Here is a 22,676-nt window from a genome sequence, read left to right as displayed (position 1 = left end):
CACCGCGCCCGATACGTGGCCCAACGTCTCAGCTTTTCAACAAAAAATATCTCACATGTATTTGTCAATTAATAATATATAATTAAAAACAATATTTAAAAAAAGTAAATTAAAAATTAATTCTCCGATTAAAATTATTTGTAAATTATAAGCAATGTGTAACCAAACATAAGTTCAATGTTTGTTACATAAAAATAACATTAAAATATTAATAACATTATAAAAAAACATCATGGCAATAGCCCGAACAACGATCACAAGTAAGGAGATTGAAGCAAAAGTGTGAATAAGTCAAATGTAACAAAAGAAACAAGTAGAAGAATGATATTGTAACCAAAAAAAAGGGTAGAAAGTAAGTCAAGTGTAACAGAGAGAATAGTTAGTAGAAAATTGTGCGGGAATGTGAAAAGGCTTTAAGAACACTTCAGATCCACTCCTTTTGCAGACAGCAGCAGGGGAGCTCGGGCGGGGGGGCGCGTTGCCCTCACACCAGGAGGCTTGGAGTCAACCACTCATCCTCTGCGATCTATAAACAGAAAGACAATTTAAAATACAATCGAACAAGATAGAATACACAACTCAACGGACAATGGTGGAGTATATATTAGAGATTTGTCTATTGGATCCTTGAGTTGCTTATAAGTTCCATTGGCGGTCGCTCAGTGACCCATAGAAAAATCAGAGATAAGTAAATCCTTGGACGAATGGAATTAACCAAGAATGCAAGTTGAAATTGCTGTTGGTAGGCCATAAAAGCTGAACAGATAACCGCTTGGTGCTTAGGATTTTGGAGAGGAGACCATGGATTGGCAAGTGCAGTGTAAAATGTCCATACACAGTGTAGACTTCATTCAGCTTCTAGCAGCTTCCAATTTATCCTATTGAAAATCCATAGATAAAACCCATGTCCACCTGTGGACCAATAGCTAAAATGAAGATGACTGATCATCAATATATTAAAAAAAGAGTGTTTGTTTGATGATAAACAGATCATGGTAAACGTTAAGGTAATTTAGAGAGTAGAAGAGTATCTTCTTTAAATTCTCATTCGAAGAAAAGATGTACATTAGTTTTATACTCACTTGTAACACAAAGATGTTACAAGAGAGTAACGTACAGTAGACTATACTTACAGGTTGCACTTGGAAATGCTGAACGGGGTAGTGGAGGACTTGCGGGGGCTGGGACATCGCGGCCACACCGCCCACGGATCCCACGCCGCCTACGCCTCCGCCCAGCGCCCACGGCAGCTGCACGCCGCCCATGCTGAAACATCACGAATCAAAGGAATTAAATTTCTTCGTAAAGTTAAAGGTGCTGGATCCTGCGCTGCTTGCATCCAATGAGTTCTCCCAACCTTAACTATATCATCGGTCTACCCAGGGGTAATAATCAGGGACATTTCTGGGACGGGCCTTCAAAGGAGGATCGATAGAATCAATTAAAATTTGGTTAGGTAGGAATAGGTTGCAATTAGATCGGACTGCCCGGCGTGGCAGTCGGAGCGGCGGATCCTGGCGGACGAGATCGGGCAGGACCTTTCCTTGTCAGCAGTCGTGTCGGCGATGCTAAGCGGGTCATCGGCGTGGAGAGCCGTGGCCTCTTTCTGTGAGACCGTCATGGTCCAGAAGGAGGCAGCCGAACGGGATCGGCAGAGGTCGGCGAAGCTAGTGGGAGTTTAGGGTGGGGGCCCTAAACTCCCACTAGCTTCGGCGACTCTGAGGCGGACGATGGTTCGACGTGGTCTCGAACCATCGTGATAGCACCACGAGGGTTTCGGGGGTAGCGTATCCACGTATACCCCGGGACGGGCTTTCGAAAAATAGCACGGCGCGAGGGAAGACCGCGTGGCGATCCCTTATCGGGAGATACCGCGGTCCCCCCTATAGCGCAAAGGGCAACCGGGGGAGGTTTTAGTGGGTAGGAATCCCACATACCCCTGTCCTCTCCCCAGAGGCGGGGCATCTTGAACGTCCGGAAGATTTCCGCCCCCGGATAAAAAAGGTAACAAACAATGTACTAGCGATACTTCTCAACATTGCATGGATTCACAATGCGGGTGCTGGAACTATTGCAGGGAGAGACACCGGGTACGATGTTATTGATGAGTGTATATTCGGGTATAAAAGTAATTATCATTTTACCCCATGTATTGTTGCTGGTAGCCGGCGAACTGTCCGGCGTACGAGTATCCCTGAACACCCTGAACTCCTTGGAGAAACCCTCCGAGCTGCTGAGGGTAGGTGTTGTACCAGTAAGACGCTGGTGGTACTCCTCCTGCAGTGTAGGCGGCGCCAAATGGACTGTAGGCTGTTCCTCCGAGCTGGAATAGAACCATCTTGGTTATAAAATGCGAACATATTTACTGAAAAAAAAAATTTAGTATATTGTTACAAAGCACGAGTTATAGAACCTTCTAAACAATAAACACTGAACCCTAGGATCAAGAAGTGCCGTAAACACGCGTGACCTTGAAGTCATTTATAGATTTTTGTGTACGGTTCTCGGAAATTCTAACCGAGTACTATCTCTAACTTACTAGAACCTTCTCTGTAGTACTTGCACGTGTAATCCCCATGTCATCGGTTCAGTGTTGTTTTCCTAGTTATAAGATTAAGCATAAGTCATAATAAATAAATATATTCTTTAAAAACGTAATCAACTTATTTACTATGTAAACCTAACAGGTAACTTAAATATTTAAACAATGCTTTTCTTGAAGCGGAGCGTAGAATGTCTTCCTACAAGATCAACGATTTATGGAACAACATGTTCACTGTTGGACATAATTTCCAGTGGGACTGTTCTCCTACCAGTCCCTGATATACTCGTATAGATACTAGCTGATCCCGCAAACGTTGTTTTGCAAAAAAAATAAAGTTTTTAATTAACAAATGTAAGATAAGGGTTGATCGTAGAGGGATGAAAATTTTAGGGTATTTTTGTATGCTGTATCATAATAAAATAAAAACCAAAAAAATTGTCTAAAAAATTAAAAATAAAATTTAGGGGTGGACCTCCCTTATCACTTAGGGGTATGGAAAATAGATAGTAGCCGATTCTCAGACATACTGAATACGCATGTAAAATTTAGTAAAAATCGGTCAAGCCGTTTCGGAAGAGTTCAAGTTCGAACACCGTGACACAAGAATTTTATATATTAGAAGATTCAAGGCTCCAACGGATATTTGTTCAGCTTCCTATGTAGCCTTCACACTGTCACTTCAACTTACTAATCCAGAGGCTCTATCAGTTTCTTTCCTTTGCCTATCACCTTATTACTGATTAGACTCCGAGAACTCGCGATCATATCCCATATTGATTTAATTTGTAGAATGCCACAATAAGAAAGTTCACTTTGATTCAAGTTTCTATTAAAATCGGCATCTTTCTATAAATGGATATTTTATGCTAACTATATTTATAATAACACAAATACATAAATTATCTAAATAAATAAAATACAAAATAATGTTTTTGAACTTTAATTATAAATTAATTAAATACAAAGTAACAAGCAAATGAAAACAAATTCTAGAATTAAAATCGTAAATGAGAACACACTGAATAATTATGACGTAATTAATTTGATCAAGTCAAAAGTAGCAGAGTCATTGTAAAAGCAAATTTAACATTTCAAAGTGATTTCTTTCAGATGCTAATTATTATGGTTCCTCCGGCGATGTTTATAAAGGAAAATAAATAATTCCATTAGATAATACGATGTAAAATCAAACTTAATTAACTGTTATCTTTAGATATGATAAAGGCATCTTGATAAAATGGAACGTTTGAAGAGGTTTATTAACTTTAATTATAAATCGTTTTCTACAAGTATCAAGATGTTTTAGGAAGTTTCATTCTCATGTTCTCTCACGGTTAGGTAACTTCTTGGTCTTCCCCGTTCCCTAAATACCATACGTATAAAACAGAGTAGGAACAGAAACAAGAAATGAAATAAAAAAGCATGTAAACGATTAAAAAAAAAAAGAAATGTATGACAAATTATGTATAGAATTGTTATGTATTAATAATGATAAAAATAAAATAAATAAATAAAATAATATAATAAAATAAACGTACCTAGCCACCTTAGAGTAAGAAGATGACGGAAGAAAGGCGAGGAAAGAAAGAAGGTATAAAAGAGTAAAACGAAAGATTTTGTGAAGGACGAAACTAAAGAATGGAAGATATTGTGACGCGTGAAAGAGAGTGATAAATAAAGAAAATACTGAAAAAGGTATTGAATAATAAAGTCCCTGATCCCAATAAGTTAGGGGTACGAGAGGCCCCCAATAGCGGGGGCCATAAAAAGAATACCGCTGACGGGTAATTTCTAGACGGTTCGACGCCTGGTGGGGAAGTGAGGTAGACAAACAATAAGGGAATATAAAGGACAAGTCTTTATTGTAGTCTGCGAGCTGAGGTTAGGTTTTTTCTTGTTTAGGTTAAGTCAGGTTTTAACTATTCAGCTGGTTGCGTTCTACGAGAGCGTGGTGAAGAAGGCCGCCAAGCGGGATCAGAGAGGAATGATCCTGCTCATAGACATCTCCTGGTATCCCCTGCCTGTTGGATCGCAGGATTTGACAGTGGGGGCCTTCGTCCAGTCAATGTAAACCTGTCAAGAGCAGCAATAAATGATCCCATGTTGCTGTGGTACTGCGAGGATGCCGGGGGAGGTTCGACTTCCCCCTGGGATGTCTTGACATACAGCAGATGACCACCAATGGGGTTTCAGTGGGTAGGAATCTAACTTTACCCTTACCTCCCCCCTGAAGCAGGGTTTCTTGAACATCGAGAAGATTTCCCCCTGGACATCATAAAAAAGGTTCCAACTCTTGCAACTTACTTGTCCTTGAGCTTGTGCGTTGTTCGGATCCCCTGACTCCTTACCCCAGGAGCACTTCACCAGCTGTCCATTCACATCCGTGTTGTGGACAGCCACTATAGCATGAGTGGCGCTCTCCTTGGTGGAGAATCTGAAACATGTTTGTATGTTAACATAAATACAATGTAGGTTGTAGCGTTCTAGTTAGAACACTACGTATTTTTGGCCCCTAGATCTTTAACACTTTTTCATCATTGTATCGGCATATAGATGCCCACTGCTGGGCATAGGCTTCCAGCAAAGATTGCCATAACGATCGGTATTCCCCGTATCCAGCGTCTTTACACAGCCTTGACTAGGCAGTAAGATAAAGCCTTCTGGATAAAGCCAAATTTTCAAGACCCTATGAAACAACAGAGAAGAATCGTCGCGATGGCGATGGTCATTACACTCATAGTTCAGGAGATGTGATTAGACCCTGGTCCAGCTCTGGAGATGATTCGTCTGGTTGACCAGGATGGCCGTGTGGATTGAAGATAAAATAATTTTTCACTAATCACTTTAGTTATGTTTGATGTTTAACCGTCAATTCGATGTAATGTCACGAGAAATTAAGAACGAAAAGATTGTTTTGTTACGTTGCTTATAATAAAATATATACATTTAAAAAACTTTAAGTTAAACGGTTTTTTGATACCCATATTGTGGTGGCTGTGGAAAAATATGTACCTAGTCCGCCATATTGAAACGGCGTCCATCTTGAATTTTAAATTTTGACATAATCATCGTGTTTTACTAGTGTAGCCCTTTCATTTGATACCAATATTGAGGGGGTTAAAGAAAAATACGTGATCCGCCATTATGTATCGGCGGCCATCTTAGATTTATAATGTTATTGATTTTATTATATTGTATTGTCATCTAAATTAAATGTGTGTACCAAATTACAGATCAATCTGACGACGGGAAGGTGCTTAAATTTCAATTTCTAATTTTGATCCAAATAAATTCCGTACGGGACGAACTAAATAAAACTGTTTAATAATGAACACATGTGTCCGGAAACGTCGCCATTATAGTTACATATATATATCAGGAAGTATACTTAGAGGTATCTATGTATATATATCTCTAAAATATGCCGAAGTTATGTAACTTATTGTAATATCAACATCAACGTTTCGGGAGTAAGATGTCCACTATTGGACAACCCCCCCCCCCCCCCCCTACATTACCACTAGGACCGCTTGAAAACAGGCTCCAGTGTCTTTCGATAACTGTAACAATGTAATGTATATTACCTGATGAAAGCATATCCTTTATCCTTGAAGACCCTTATCTCCTGGATGGTGCCGAAGGGCTGGAAGGTCTTCTGCATGAGCTCTTCGGTGAGTCCAGTGGTGAGGCCGCCGCAGTACACGGTGCAGTTGGTTGGAGAGCTCTGGTTGTACACTTCATCGAAGGTCAAGGGCTTGGAGTTCACTGGAATTGGAGTAATGATTGTTATTTTAAACATCTGTACAGTACCCGGATATAAATATTGTACATCGACATCTGGAAAGAGATAATATGCTAATTTCGGCTTGGTAGAGCATCTATCTCTGTCCCACACTACCTATGTGACGTTTTGTCAGTCGTATTTCGTGCAACAGAGATAACGGACATTACAACTTTAACATGGACTTAACACGTTTAAGTTTGAGGTTGCTAAACCATGTAAACCTGTCTTTATCAAAATGTGTTTTAACATATGTGGGACGGAAATATTTTACAAAATTACGTATATACAAAGTAATTAAAAATTATATAAAATCAATTTCAATGATAGGCAACAACACCTAAAGAGTTTTTATAATAAATATTACAACATTAAGTAAACTATTTATCCTGTATTCCTTAATCTAAATTTTAATAAGTGAATATTTATTCAACTGGACTGTCAGTTGGATGCAGGTACAGATCTGGCATTCATTACACGCCTAACGACTCCCATTTGTCATTTAAAAATAGAAAAATTGGGCTTTTTGCTTTTCATTGGCTTGGCGTTTAAAAAACTAACAAACGTGTGGAACGTTTGTTAAGTTTTTTAAATACCAAGCGTCCTACAGTTTAAAAATATATTTTTTATATTATTTTCTATACACCTAATGATACCGTGCATGATTGTTTAGTGCTTATAACGTTCTCTATTGGTAGTATAATACAACTAACACTGATAATCACTGTGTATATGTGATAGCCTACTACTAGATGGCGCTATTATAAAATAGTGTCATGTTATATTTACAATGAAACATTTTAACAACCAAAATATTTGCACCTTTACTTACAAGTCGACATTTATATTATTGTTATGAACTTGAATTTTTATTGATATTTCATTTCAAGAAACCTTCCGGACTATAAATGAAATAAACTTGGAAAAAAACTTAATTATACTAGTGGTACCGGAAAGTAATGTCGCTTTTCTAAGTTAAATTCACACGACTGCATTTTTAACAAGTATTTATTTCCAATCAACAATATATTCACCTTCGTTATGAACAACCTTCTGCTGTCTAGTATACAAATCAATGCCGGAGCGTTCAATCAATCGGTTTTTCTGTAAAATACGTCGACAAAGACGACATTACTTTCCGGTCTCACTGATAGATTGCTAATTACAAGATTCCATTGTTATATTATTTACGCAATACTTTTACAGATTTTTATTATTAAGTTTATAAAAATAAAGAAGAAATGTGACAAAACTAGACAAGTCACAGCTATATCTATCGATTCATTTTCATAATTGTTTTGGTAAGATCCATTACCGCACTCGTTATAATGTATATTATATTAACATACACCAATACCTCACTTTGCGTCGTGGTTATGTTTCAAAAAAACACGACGCAAATTGAAACGCCGCAAAGTGAATTAAGATTTTCTATAGTAAACCATGTAAACATCGAAGATAGCTTCCAGGGTTGCGAAAATATATCTTTTTGAAAAGAAAATTGACCAAAGTAAACATTTAAAAAACAAAAATAATATAACTCTGCCAATAAATAAATAAGAAAAATATATACCTTTTTTGTAACCAGGAAAAACACGTAAATATTTGTATAAATTTATTATTCTCTCTTTTAAAAAAAAGCACAAAACACTACATTACAACACACTACGTAATTGAAACTGAACTCTAAAATTAACAAAACAAAGTGAAAATAAAACTGTATTAAAATTGCGTTGATTTTTAGTTAGAAAGGGAATCCTTGAGTTTTGATGTCATGGCGCAATTAGAAACAAGTGTTGCCATCTTTAAAAAAAAAAAGAAAATTTCCAACAAAAAATTAAAGACTCGAACCCAAAACAACGCAACCTCGAAAATCTAACGACGCACAGTGAAAATTAGTACTAATTAAGCAGCGACGCAACAAAGCGAGGTATTGGTGTACAAGTTATAAGAAGGTTCATTAAATGCTTTCTCACAACGCAATAATTAATTATTCCAGCATTTTTAATTCTTAGTGTACTTTTAGTGTTGGTCATTGCATAAAATAATTTAAATTAGTTCCTAAATTTTGCAACAACTCGGAACTGTCAATGACGCCATTTGCAATTTGCAAGAAAAGTTTTATAATATGTCATATGCTTGATTACTTTTTTAAGTGTGTAATAATCTTAAACAGATGAAGAAATTAAATAAAAATACACCAATCCCCCGATTTACACGGTACTCGTTTTACACGGTTTTACAAATAAGTTTTTTTTTTGTTTTAATAACCGATTTTATTACCATCTCTCACAATGTAAATATTTCTGCTTCAAACATCGAATCGGCACAAATAACTTCGAGTGATGAAAGTGAAATCGGACCTCGAAGTGATTCGAATCGAATCCGAAAAAAAGAATGAGAGTAATTTCTTTTTTGTTCTTCTGTTTAATGTATTGCAAATAAATAAAAAAAACAGTGTCTCCGTAATATATTTAATATTTTAACTTGTCAATGCATTTTTTTTATTTCTGTGTACACTTAAAATAATTGAAAAAAATCATAACTATTAAATAGCAAAATCATACATTATCTGCAAGTTTTTCGATTTACATGGTTTTGACATAAAAAATATAATTTTCGATTTACACGTTTTTCTCAGGAACGTATCTACCGTGTAAATTAGGGGATAGGTGTATATACTATAGTTATTTGTGAATATAATACCGTTTCATCTTATAGGCGCGAAAGTGTGTTGTAAAAATTTAATTTAATAATAAATCCAGTTTTTCGGCATAGCCGTTATGTTGGTATAAACTAAATCTTTTTTTAACCTTAAATAGCATTATATATAGCAGTATAACAGCAATATAGCTAATTTTGACCAACCGAGCGTTACGTATAATACGAAAAATAGAACCTAAAAAATTTCGCTTCATTTTATTAAATATTAAATTAAACACTGCTCGCGCCATGGATCATACATTTCGTAATAAGCTATAGTTCTTCTGTGGTATTCTATATATCCCGTAACAAGATATCCATTGTTGAAGTTCTCTTTGAAACTGTTTAAATTTAACTACATTACCCGGCGATAAATATTGCACATCGACTTTTGGAAAGAGACAATCGGCTAATTTCGGTTCTGGTTATCCTCTACTATGGTAAAACGGGTACCATTTATATATTTAATTATTTTTCACTGAAGTATTGTCACTATCTCTCATCCTTCTAAATATCTTCTATTCATTTCTCTTTTTTTCTCTACACGATATCTTGTATTCTTTCTCTTACGTTTCGTTTTGTACATCGCCTTTTTTGCAGGATACTACATTTACATATTAACTTCTTTTTACTTTTTACATTTATTTATTTGCCTTAGTTTAATATTGTTTTGTTTTCTTATTATCTATATCACAGTTTATTTTTATTCGACTTTCGAAATTATAACAGTATATTATCACTTTCATTTCATTTTTTGTTTTATTTAAATTATTTCAATTATATCCAATGCAGCTATGCTCTATGGCTCGGAATGCTGGACTGTAAGTCAGAGACACGAGCAAACACTTCATGTCAATGAGATGAAGATGCTTAGATGGTCGCGTGGCGTCACTAGAATGGACAGAATACGGAACGAATATATCAGAGGTTCGTTTAAGGTAGCTCCGATCTCCAGCAAATTACAGGAAAATAGATTGCGATGGTATGGCCACATTCAACGAAAACCAGATGACCAAAAACTGCCTGAAGCCTCCCAGAATTCCCAAGAGGGAGAGGGCGTCCAAAAGCTACGTGGTGGTCTAATATCGGAAAGGAACTGTAAACCCTTCAACTTGATGCAGAGACAACCCAGGATAGAGTGGCCTGGCGCAAATTGATAAGGAGACCCGATCCCAAATAAAGGGAAAAGGGAAGGTAGAAGAAGATTTCAATTATACCCCATGTTTATTATCTTTTCCTGTGACCTTCATACAGATGTTTAAGAAGATCTGGTGACTTTCCTTACTGTTCACAAGTGAGGCTATGGTTACCTTCTCGACCCTTCTTTGCAACCGAAACTGGTAATCCGTTCTTTTCGCGCTAAATATGGTATCTCCACATAAATTACCACTAGGACTCTAAGGACGTCTTTTACAAGGACTATTCTTCAATTTATGACTGGATTTCTTACACCGTGCTTGTCGGTCTGTGAACCTTAGGTAGCGTTAAAAATCAGGGAGGAGACAATAGCCTCCCTGATAGGCGAAAAAGAAACTAGGAAAGAATTCCTCGCATGTTGCAAGAAAACAGTTAAAAACGTTATACGAAAAAATAAAAATCCAAATATACAATAAGAAATGTGATAAATTAAAACTCAAATGTGATATATAATGTATTATAGAAAATAAGTAAAAATGTAAAATAAAAATGTAAAAAGAAAAGAGGAAAGAATGATAGATGAACAGAGCAAAAGGGTAAGAAAGTAGAAATATAGCATGAAAGATAGATAATAGACCGAAAGAGAAAGTAAAATATGAAAGAAGAGAGAGAAAATAAAAAATCATGTGAAAAATTAAATTGCAAATAAAGTCCCTGTCCCACCATAAATAGGGGTACGAGAGGCCCCCAATAGCGGGGGTCATAAAAAAAAGAACCTTAAGTAGCTGCAGGTAGCTAGACCTTGGCGACCACATAGGCTTATTAATATGGACTGCCACTGCTGCCCAAATGACATTAGATTTCGTAGGTTTAAGGTGGCAGGGGACTTAGTGTGTCTAGTTTAAATCCTTTTTTAAAATGGCGAAATTCGAGGAGTCCTGGAGAAGCATTGACTCGTACCGAAAACTACTATTCTACTAGATTGAGAGCATCTCAATGTCTGATTAAATTGTCAATTTAATTCCTTTCCTTTTTGATTTGACGTCTTTGAATCTATTGTAACTTACGCCTGTGTTGAGCGATTTTTTAAATCCGCCCATTTTAATAGAGCTTTATCTAATATATAAAATTCTCGTGTCACGGTGTTCGAACTTGAACTCCTCCGAAACGGCTTGACCGATTTTTACCAAATTTTACATGCGTGTTCAGTATGTCTGAGAATCGGCTACTATCTATTTTCTATACCCCTAAGTGATAAAGGTTGTTCACACTTAAAATTTTTTTTTATTTTTTTAACGAAATTTTTTGTTTTTATTTTTTTATGATACAGCATACAAGAATACATACAATCATAAATTTTCACTCCTCTACGATCAACCCTTATTTTTAAATTGAAAATTAAAAATATTTTTTTTGCAAAACAACGTTTGCGGGATCAGCTAGTGTTTCTATATAATTTAACTAAACCATTCTAGATATACAATTGGTGACCGTACTATGCAGTTAAGAACAAGGTCGGCTGCAGCTCGTGTAGCGCCCGTGTGCAATGAAACCCTGGCGCCACCTAGCCCTGACCCTCCCCCCCCTCCCGTGGCTATAACTATCAACTTTGCCGTCGTAACAAGAAAGTTTTTTATATCCCAACAAGCTATTTTATAAGTATGTATAGCTTACAGTATGGTATTAGTTACGGCCTTGCTTCTTATGACGGCAGAATGACACTCATTGTTTTTATGCCTGTAGCACATCTCTGTTGCGAAACTAAGCGGCGAACCGCGATTGTTCATGTTTCTTGTGTTTTAAGTTTTATGGACAGCGAAATAGAAGTGAAATGTATCGAATTTCTATTTCGCTGCGATCAAATAAGGTTTATTTCGAGATGAAACAAAATGTTCGAAAAAGAAGCCGCTGCTGCCTTGGCTGGCTACTTCTGTCATATCATTGTTGTACTACGCTAGTATAGTTTCTCTATAGTTGTACCATGATGGTGCAAGACGATGCTCTGAGCGCCGCGGCGCCCCCTGAGATGGCGCCTGTGTGCATTGCACACCCTGCACTATATGTTAAGCCGCCTCTGGTTAAGAATATAAAAACCTATTTAATATAAAAACCAGTGGCGTAGCTAGGGGGTGGCGAGCGGGGCGGCCGCACCAGGCACCACAAGTAGGGGGGGCACCAAAGTAGAAAATAATTTTTTTGATTTTTTTTTGGAATGATGAATAATGAAATGTTTATTTTTGTGCTAAAAAAGTTGTAAATTAAAATGAACATTTAAAAAAAGTAAACGGTTACAAATTATAATACACACAGTGTTTAAGCCTTTCATTCGCAAAACACATAAAGCGTTTTTTAAAAGGGCCTAAATGACAAAATAATAAATTATTACACTATTGCAAGATTATTTAATGATAAATAGATTAAATAATCTTGCAATAATGTCAATAGAACATGAAGTAGTCGACACTATTGATATGTGATTAATGACTTTGCAAGCCAAAAAGCGAGGAATGTTCGTTTTTAAATTTTCCCAATAAATTTTATTAAGATCTAATGTTATTTTATATATATTTATTATTATTTTGAACCAAAAAAATATATTAACTACATTCTGTTTTGAATTTTGAAATTATTTAGACTCTTTATGAGGGGGGGGGGGGGGCGTCACCAAGCCCCAATCTGCCCCAGGCCCCAAATACCATAGCTACGCCACTGATAAAAACCTACCTATTTTCAAGAAAAAGGTTAAGAACCATTTACTAGACCTATAATTATCTATCTCTTAGTTCATTTCTTTTTCTTCTTGCTTCTTTCTGAGGCAAGTGCGATCGAACCAATACTGATCGAAGTCAGTTAGATGTTTTTATTTATTATTGTATTATATTTATAACATGTATTAAACCTTTTTTATTATAAGTATATATGTTATATACGTTTGTATGTATGACTATGTATGTTTATGTATATTTATTTGTTTGTGAACATGTATTTTTTTTGTACACGTGAACTACCCTTTATAAGTACTATTATCTTTTCCTTACTATGGTTGTCTGTAAGAGATTGCCTTGTGTGATAAGACCGCCCATTGTACTTTTCTGTTTATTATTGTATCTGTATATTATGTATCTTATCGTGTACAATAAAGAATATTAAATAAATAAATAAAAATGAAAAAAGAAAATGTATAAAAATATAGAAGTGCAATTCATATATACGCAAATATATAAATAACTGGACTCGTCGACTGAAATGAAAAACATAACGGCGTGGGATTACAACTCAATGAATATATCGCGTCGTGTTCAGGGTTGTCGCGCGCTAGATTGAAAATATGTAATCGCGTTTTTAAAAATTTATTTATATATGATATAACCTGATTAATTATCATCATCTCAGCTGTAAAACGTCTGTGGTGGTGAAATTAAATAAACGAATGCGATTGAGAAGATCCTAATTTATTGTTCACACAACCACTATACAAAGGTAGGCGCGTCGAAGCGAGAGTTTATTAGGGCGTGCTTGCGTGTGCGCAGATGTGCCGTCGAACCCAGAGTGCGCACGCGCCGAGCGACCGTGGATCCGGGCTGCTAGCTTACGTCAATGCGCTAGGGCGCGCATGTTGCCGCCGCGGACAGGACAGTCCGATATAGTGGGACTGTCCGCCATACGTCCATCACTGCACACCGATTGGAATGTACATCCATCATCTTCTGTCTTCACCAGATTGACTTCCCAAGCGGTTGTCTGTACGTTGCGACTTGATTATTGTCACTTCAACTTGTACCGGACTATTCTTGTTACTTTCTTTTACTAACCTAACCATTATTATATCTATCAGGGTATCTAATATCAGTCATATAGAACCACAATGAAACCTTAGAGGCAACTTTAAAGTAGCAGGATCATTAATTCGCAGCACAGACACAAAACGCACACGAGATCTATAAGAACAGATGGCTTGACTTTTGTCTAACTCACCGCGTTCTGCGTGTCATATAGTTAAACAGATATCTAGAAGCTAATGTAGACATATGTTCATAACAAAACGGAATATATATATATATATATATATACACACACATAATTATATATATACATATATATATATATATAACAAAGCAACCAATATATATATATATATATATATTGGTTGCACGCTCAAAGACACTTTGAGAATTTTTTTTTGTAATTTATTATTTCTTACCTCCACCAAATTAAACTTCGGTTAAATTTAAACCATAAAATAAACAAAAACAGTAAAACAACTTAGAGAGTTCTGTTATAACAAAGTTTCGTTTGAGTTATTTGTTGTTCTCAATGTAATGCTTTTACTTGCGAAATTATTTAGAATTGTTACTTGATAGTTTTTAAAGTCGATTTCCTAGATTTTATAATTTCTACTGGTGTGATACGCGCTTACACAGAATTGTGTATACATACACACAGACACACACATATATATATATATATACGTATGTATATATGTGTGTGTACACATATATAATGGATTCAGGCGTTACTTTGCGGAAGTCTATCCTAAGTAAGAAAAGGACCAATATATAGTTACTTCCACTATGTAGCAGTAGTCGTACAGTAAAGTGGACATATAAGCAAAAATTTGATTACTTAATTCACGAGATAAAATGAAATTAAAAATATTTAACGATCTTCAAAAACTTATATGATATAAAACTTAACAAAAAGGTAACTTAGACCAAAAAAAATTAACAAAAAATGGTGAAACGTAATCAAATTTTGGCTTCATCAAAGTTCATTCTATTAACTTCTTAAAATAATCTTGATTTAACTTGTTTCATTCACACACTAATAACTGCTGTAAATGTTCAATGGCTAATAACAGATGTGGTTCCAAACTTTTGGAATATATATATATATATATATATATATATATAAACATACACACTTAAAATAAGTGAACAACAAGTAGAATACACCATATACAAAAATCAATTGTTTCAGAAATAATAAACAACTTAATGATAATATAACAAAAAACTTATAAAATTTATATTTCTATTAGGACCTTGAATAAGTTCTCGCTGTTTTTTGAAAGATGGCGTTGCGGCACTCTGTGCCTGGAATTTCGTACGGTAACAAATCACCAAAGTAGTGCTATATGTAACCTTATATAATATATATTTTACTATACTTATATAATATACTTTATATAATATATATTAAGATTAATCATTGTTTACAACACATTGATCTGTCGCATTCCAATAGGAAATAATGTCATATATTACAGATTGATAAATTTATACAGGGTGATCGGAAATAAGTGAAAAATATTTTCGCCGGCAAATGATCTATACATTCATTTAAAGCATATATCACATTTGATATTTATTGAATTTTACGACCATTTATTTAGATTTATGGGAAAGTTATCACAAATTTTGCTAACTAAACCAACCGTATTTTATATATAAATTAAAACTAAAAATAAGATTTTAAAAGTACTTTAGCTGTGATGGATTGTGGTTGTGGGGTTTATTGACTAGAATAGTTTGTGTAACTTTTAGCTAAATAAATATAAATAATACAAACACACTAGTACAGTGATTCCCAAAGTGGTCTATATCGACCCCTAGGGGTCTATGACAACCTGCGAAGGGTCTACGTCAGCAAAAAAAAATTTGGGGGTCCATGAAATGAAAATGGGGGTCCACAGACTGGACATCATTAACCGAGGAGGTTTAAAATTAACCCTTACAAAATTGACGCCAAATGTTGATAATTTATTATTAAAGCATCAGGTTCATCGTCGCTAAAATATTGAATTATTGCTTATGTTATTTTATTTATAGTTTATTTTATATTTATTTAATGTTACGTATATTTTACATAACAGATACAAAATTTTATTTTGAGTAGTTTTAATTTAAGTTCAATCAATAAATATATAAATTAACATGTTTTTTTACTTTAAGTTTTTAACACTAAACTTCACTACAGTTAGAAGTTTACAGGAAATCAATATCAGGTAAGTAGGGGGTCTACCCAACACGGAAAAACATGGCAAGGGGTCTACGACACAAAAAAGTTTGGGGAACTCTGCACTAGTATGTTTATAACTGGCAACCCTAACACATGCAGCTCGTAAAAAATAATTATATGCTTACATTGAAATATCCAGAGCGGCATTTAATCTTTTAATTACGCAGTCATTAATTTGCTGTTAATTAGCAGGGTTCGGAGAGAAGTGGGTCTGTTTTCCAGTGGGCGAGTGGGGGGAGTCAGAGGGGGAGAGTGGGAGTAAGTGGAAGGGGGATACGTGGCCGTGCGTATCGCACTACAATAATAAACCATTACGGTGGTTAAGTTTATTCAACAATAAATTTATTTTCAAACACATATACAGGGTGATTATTTGTCAGAAAAAGTTTTGAAAAAAAAATGTAAATAATAAAATAATAATAATAAAAAAAAATGTAGGAAGGCGATGAAAGCAAGAAGGAATGAAAGAACAAAATGAAAGATTGTGAAGGAAATGAGGTAAGAATAAAAGAAATTGAGAAGTATGACAGTGAGTGAAGAATAAAGATGAAAAATGAAAAACTTATTTGCAAACAAAGACCCTGATCCCAACTAATTAGGGGTACGAGAGGCCTCCAATAGCGGGGGCCATTTAAAAAGAAAAAACTTTTACTCCTACTTACAATCACCCTGTATAATTTATCGACGAGTGATAGCCCAAGTCGAGGTCCTCTCGTGAAGGTCCAAGAAATCACTCTATGGTACGTCTAATGAAGTGATATGAGAGCTTGAGGGCCTGAACCAAGGCACCTTCAAGGAGTTCTTTTTTTTATGGCTCCCGTTATTGGGAGCCTCTCGTACCCCCTATCTGGTGTGGGACAGGGTCTTTTTGTTTACATTTATTTTATTTTTTCACATACATTTTTTTTATTTTCTTTCTCTTCTTTCATACTTCATGTTATCTGTCGTTCATTTCTCTCTTTCCATAATTCCACTATCTTTCTCTTTCGCTCTGTATCGCCTTTCATTCATTCCTCATTAGTTTTACATTTTCTTATATTCTATCCTTCAAGGAGTTCTGTGTTACACAGTAAACCGTTAGTGGTGGGGAGCCGGTCTAAGCCTCTGTCAGAATATGTTGCCTTCAAGTCTTCATGTGTGGGTCATAATGAACCAAGGCTCTTTCAGGAACTTTGCTACCTTACCGCCTTGAATTAGCAAAATCTTATATGCTCCTTATTCATTATCACATGCCAAGATTAGATTTGTATAAACAGATTAAAGATGACGAAGAACTTTACATTTATTGTCGTTTTTGGAATATGGTATAAATGTACCAGGGGGTTTAGCTGAACTAAATTTTCCTTGCGGTCTTTTATAAGAAAACATCAGAGAACTTTTTATTTAATGTGGTCAATTATGTACGAAAATCAAATAAAGTTATGTAAAAAATTGTTAAAGACATCTTTGAATATGTGAGAATACATTTTGAAATGCGTCGGAAATACACCAAATATTTTGACTCTCGGTGGTTTCTCACCCAAATCCTCTCGTAGCGGGTGCTTTTGTTACTCCCCCTGTACCTCAGTAACGGACAAGAGAACGTTCCCAAGACGAACACACACCACACCACACCTGTTGCAGACACTCACAACATTGCAATTGCTGATCACACACCACCAGCAACCACTTCACCTGCGACATTTCATCACCCACCGTTACTCAACACGCCACAACACCCGTTCTTAAGGGGCTGGCTGCCCGCTCTATGACCGCGAGCTGCATGGGCGGGGGGTCCCAGGTCTCGGGGTAAATCCAGTCTGGCTAAGCTGATCTAAGTTGGCGTCATGTCCAATACAAACAAGACTGATCAAACCGAACTGCATGGGCGAACCAAGTTTGGATCCGGATCTATCCTTGGCCCGCCTGTGATCCACGCTGCCGTCCCAAGCATATATACAACATCAACACTTAGCTCTACTATCCTTAGATTGCCGAGTGGTCCACGCTGCCGTCAACACTTAACTCCTCATTCAGTACACTTCAGTAACACTGACCAGAGTAAGACCTCGTAAGTTCTGCCGGCCAGCTGGGTCGCGCTGGGTTTGTGTCCTCGTGGGCTGCCTGGGTTGGCCTTGCGGCCACTACCTTTGTGACTACCTCGTCTCCCCGCCGAGTACTGATACGGGTTCGGAAACTCGAATCTTGTAAATTTTATATAGTTCACGGATCCCTTCGTTTCGTGAACTCACCGATGAAGCTGTAAAAGCCGGCCTAACAGCACAAACTTCACACGAGACTATAGACAGCTCTACTCGGGTAGAGCGGTTCATTACGTGCATCATCTTACAACTGAAACGCGTCTCTCCAGCTTAAGTTTTATTTTAAGTTCACGGACCCTTTTAGTTCCGATGAAGCTGTAAAAGCCGCAAGGCTAACAGCACAAACTTCACACGAGACTATAGACAGCTCTACTCGGGTAGAGCGGTTCATTACGTGCATCATCTTACAACTGAAACGCGTCTCTCCAGCTTAAGTTTTATTTTAAGTTCACGGACCCTTTTAGTTCCGATGAAGCTGTAAAAGCCGCAAGGCTAACAGCACAAACTTCACACGAGACTATAGACAGCTCTACTCGGGTAGAGCGGTTCATTACGTGCATCATCTTACAACTGAAACGCGTCTCTCCAGCTTAAGTTTTATTTTAAGTTCACGGACCCTTTTAGTTCCGATGAAGCTGTAAAAGCCGCAAGGCTAACAGCACAAACTTCACACGAGACTATAGACAGCTCTACTCGGGTAGAGCGGTTCATTACGTGCATCATCTTACAACTGAAACGCGTCTCTCCAGCTTAAGTTTTATTTTAAGTTCACGGACCCTTTTAGTTCCGATGAAGCTGTAAAAGCCGCAAGGCTAACAGCACAAACTTCACACGAGACTATAGACAGCTCTACTCGGGTAGAGCGGTTCATTACGTGCATCATCTTACAACTGAAACGCGTCTCTCCAGCTTAAGTTTTATTTTAAGTTCACGGACCCTTTTAGTTCCGATGAAGCTGTAAAAGCCGCAAGGCTAACAGCACAAACTTCACACGAGACTATAGACAGCTCTACTCGGGTAGAGCGGTTCATTACGTGCATCATCTTACAACTGAAACGCGTCTCTCCAGCTTAAGTTTTATTTTAAGTTCACGGACCCTTTTAGTTCCGATGAAGCTGTAAAAGCCGCAAGGCTAACAGCACAAACTTCACACGAGACTATAGACAGCTCTACTCGGGTAGAGCGGTTCATTACGTGCATCATCTTACAACTGAAACGCGTCTCTCCAGCTTAAGTTTTATTTTAAGTTCACGGACCCTTTTAGTTCCGATGAAGCTGTAAAAGCCGCAAGGCTAACAGCACAAACTTCACACGAGACTATAGACAGCTCTACTCGGGTAGAGCGGTTCATTACGTGCATCATCTTACAACTGAAACGCGTCTCTCCAGCTTAAGTTTTATTTTAAGTTCACGGACCCTTTTAGTTCCGATGAAGCTGTAAAAGCCGCAAGGCTAACAGCACAAACTTCACACGAGACTATAGACAGCTCTACTCGGGTAGAGCGGTTCATTACGTGCATCATCTTACAACTGAAACGCGTCTCTCCAGCTTAAGTTTTATTTTAAGTTCACGGACCCTTTTAGTTCCGATGAAGCTGTAAAAGCCGCAAGGCTAACAGCACAAACTTCACACGAGACTATAGACAGCTCTACTCGGGTAGAGCGGTTCACTACGTGCGTCATCTTACAACTGAAACGCGTCTCTCCAGCTTAAGTTTTATTTTTAAGTTCACGGACCCTTTTAGTTCCGATGAAGCTGTAAAAGCCGCAAGGCTAACAGCACAAACTTCACACGAGACTATAGACAGCTCTACTCGGGTAGAGCGGTTCATTACGTGCATCATCTTACAACTGAAACGCGTCTCTCCAGCTTAAGTTTTATTTTAAGTTCACGGACCCTTTTAGTTCCGATGAAGCTGTAAAAGCCGCAAGGCTAACAGCACAAACTTCACACGAGACTATAGACAGCTCTACTCGGGTAGAGCGGTTCATTACGTGCATCATCTTACAACTGAAACGCGTCTCTCCAGCTTAAGTTTTATTTTAAGTTCACGGACCCTTTTAGTTCCGATGAAGCTGTAAAAGCCGCAAGGCTAACAGCACAAACTTCACACGAGACTATAGACAGCTCTACTCGGGTAGAGCGGTTCATTACGTGCATCATCTTACAACTGAAACGCGTCTCTCCAGCTTAAGTTTTATTTTAAGTTCACGGACCCTTTTAGTTCCGATGAAGCTGTAAAAGCCGCAAGGCTAACAGCACAAACTTCACACGAGACTATAGACAGCTCTACTCGGGTAGAGCGGTTCACTACGTGCGTCATCTTACAACTGAAACGCGTCTCTCCAGCTTAAGTTTTATTTTTAAGTTCACGGACACTTTAAGTTCCGATTAAGCTGTAAAAGCCGCAAGGCTAACAGCACAAACTTCACACGAGACTAAAGACAGCTCTACTCGGGTAGAGCGGTTCACTACGTGCATCATCTTACAACTGAAACGCGTCTCTCCAGCTTAAGTTTTGTTTTTAAGTTCACGGACTCTTTAAGTTCCGATTAAGCTGTAAAAGCCGCAAGGCTAACAGCACAAACTTCACAAGAGACTAAAGACAGCTCTACTCGGGTAGAGCGGTTCACTACGTGCATCATCTTACAACTGAAACGCGTCTCTCCAGCTTAAGTTTTATTTTTAAGTTCACGGACTCCTTAAGTTCCGATTAAGCTGTAAAAGCGCCCGGGCTAACAGCATCAACTTCAATCGAAACAAACAAACAAACAACAACAAATAATTCCTGCTATTGACAATAAAAAAAAAATTAAAAAATTATTTATGATGTCTGTTATATGTCCATTGCTGAATATCTTACCTTAAGTCAAAGTTAAAATGTTTTTATTATACGCGATCATTACAATAATTTATAATCTTCAGTTTAAAATTAAAATTTATGTTGGCATGTAGCGCCATCTATTGGGAACAACTGACAACAAACTCGCAAAGGTTTGCTATTTTTTTTAAGATTAAGGCATTACTTAATTTTTTATTGTAAAAATAAAGCCTCTGATATTGATTCTATCTTTATTGATCTATGGTCGTAAAAATAAACATTATTTTTTTATTACAAATTTAAAAATTACAATAATTTGGCAGTACACATGTACGTTTTTAAACTATTTAATTATTGTAAAACTTTTATGTTAATTTTGATTTTATTATTTTATATTGTTTGAAAATATTAACAATAATTTTTGTGTCTTATTATAATTTAATAATTCTAATTATAATTTTTAAATGAATTATTTATTACACCAACATACAACAAAATATATAGATACGTCATGTTATATAGTAGTGATCATAAAGAATAAGGTTACATAATATAAGTCGGTAGGTTATATTATTAGTTAAGTAATAAAAAATTATACTGTTGAGATGTTATAATATAAGCAAGAAGAAAAGTCAGTATACAGAATACCACCTATATCTCAGAACAGATAGGTCATAGACCATCATGCGAGTCAATTGAAAAAAAAAAAAAAATAAACAAAGTAAAAATGTTTAACGTTTTTTGTCTAAAGCGAAATGGGAAAAATGACTAGAATTTTTTTATGTATACATATAAATATATATTTAAGTTATGGTATTATTCCCTTGAAACACCTGATTACACGTAAAAACTAATAAATTTCATTACTAAATTCTAACATATACTTTCTACATTAATTTAACTAAAAGATCTTATAATTAAAAAAAAGTCTTACTGGCTACACCCCAACCGTAACTAGGATTTAAAAAATTATATACAAAAAAGGTTGAGTATATAATGTACACTACACCTCGGTTTAATAAAAAAAAATATGAAAGAATAGGTTTTTTTTCTGTTAGAGAATAACAAATACAGACACCAGACTTCTGGTTTTTTAATTATAAATTTCATAATTATATAAGTACATTATTAGAAAATTCTACCAAATAATTATAATGTGTACCACCTATTTATCAACATTTAATTTAACCCTTAAATTGATGAATTTTATTTAAAAATATATCACTTGCAGATAAGTACACTACAATGCAGGGAAAATCGTAATTATATATATATATATATGTATATATAAATGTGTAATATTTTTATACATACTTATTAAAAAAAACCTTATGTTACAGATATACAAATACAACACTGCATTTACAGTTCACTATTGTATTCAAAATGGTACATTGAAGTTTTTCATCATTATGATTTGATCATGATTAAATGAAGAATAGAGTACACTATGACTAGAGAGTATATTATAATCTGCTAGAAGCATATAGTATTGGGCACCGTTCAGCACATATGAGTGCGAACAGTAAGCAAAAATTTATATGCGGGTGCTGTTAGACTCGAAAGTCCACAGCTTTAGACAAACTACC

At 36.1% G+C, this 22,676-nt stretch overlaps 1 protein-coding gene across 1 annotated transcript in view; it reads right to left on the bottom strand.

Moving 5' to 3' along the window:
• Positions 1-445: 445 nt before the first annotated feature.
• LOC137927405 (cytotoxic granule associated RNA binding protein TIA1) overlaps positions 446-22,676 on the bottom strand; it is a 114,226-nt gene continuing 91,995 nt past the window's right edge. The window contains exons 5-9 of the mRNA XM_068771203.1: positions 6,130-6,310; positions 4,850-4,979; positions 2,145-2,323; positions 1,134-1,266; positions 446-526 (exon numbers count right to left, since the gene is read on the bottom strand). Coding sequence (XP_068627304.1) covers positions 485-526; positions 1,134-1,266; positions 2,145-2,323; positions 4,850-4,979; positions 6,130-6,310 — 665 coding nt within the window. The 3' untranslated portion in view covers positions 446-484. The remainder of the gene's footprint in view (positions 527-1,133; positions 1,267-2,144; positions 2,324-4,849; positions 4,980-6,129; positions 6,311-22,676) is intronic.

Source organism: Battus philenor, unplaced genomic scaffold, assembly GCF_028537555.1.
Source record: "Battus philenor isolate CCGP_79_NKW_IND1 unplaced genomic scaffold, ilBatPhil1.0.hap1 SCAF_30, whole genome shotgun sequence".
In the NCBI taxonomy this organism is placed as follows: Eukaryota; Metazoa; Arthropoda; class Insecta; order Lepidoptera; family Papilionidae; genus Battus; species Battus philenor.
Note: the sequence above shows the minus strand (reverse complement) of the source record. Positions and strands in the feature narration are given on the sequence as shown.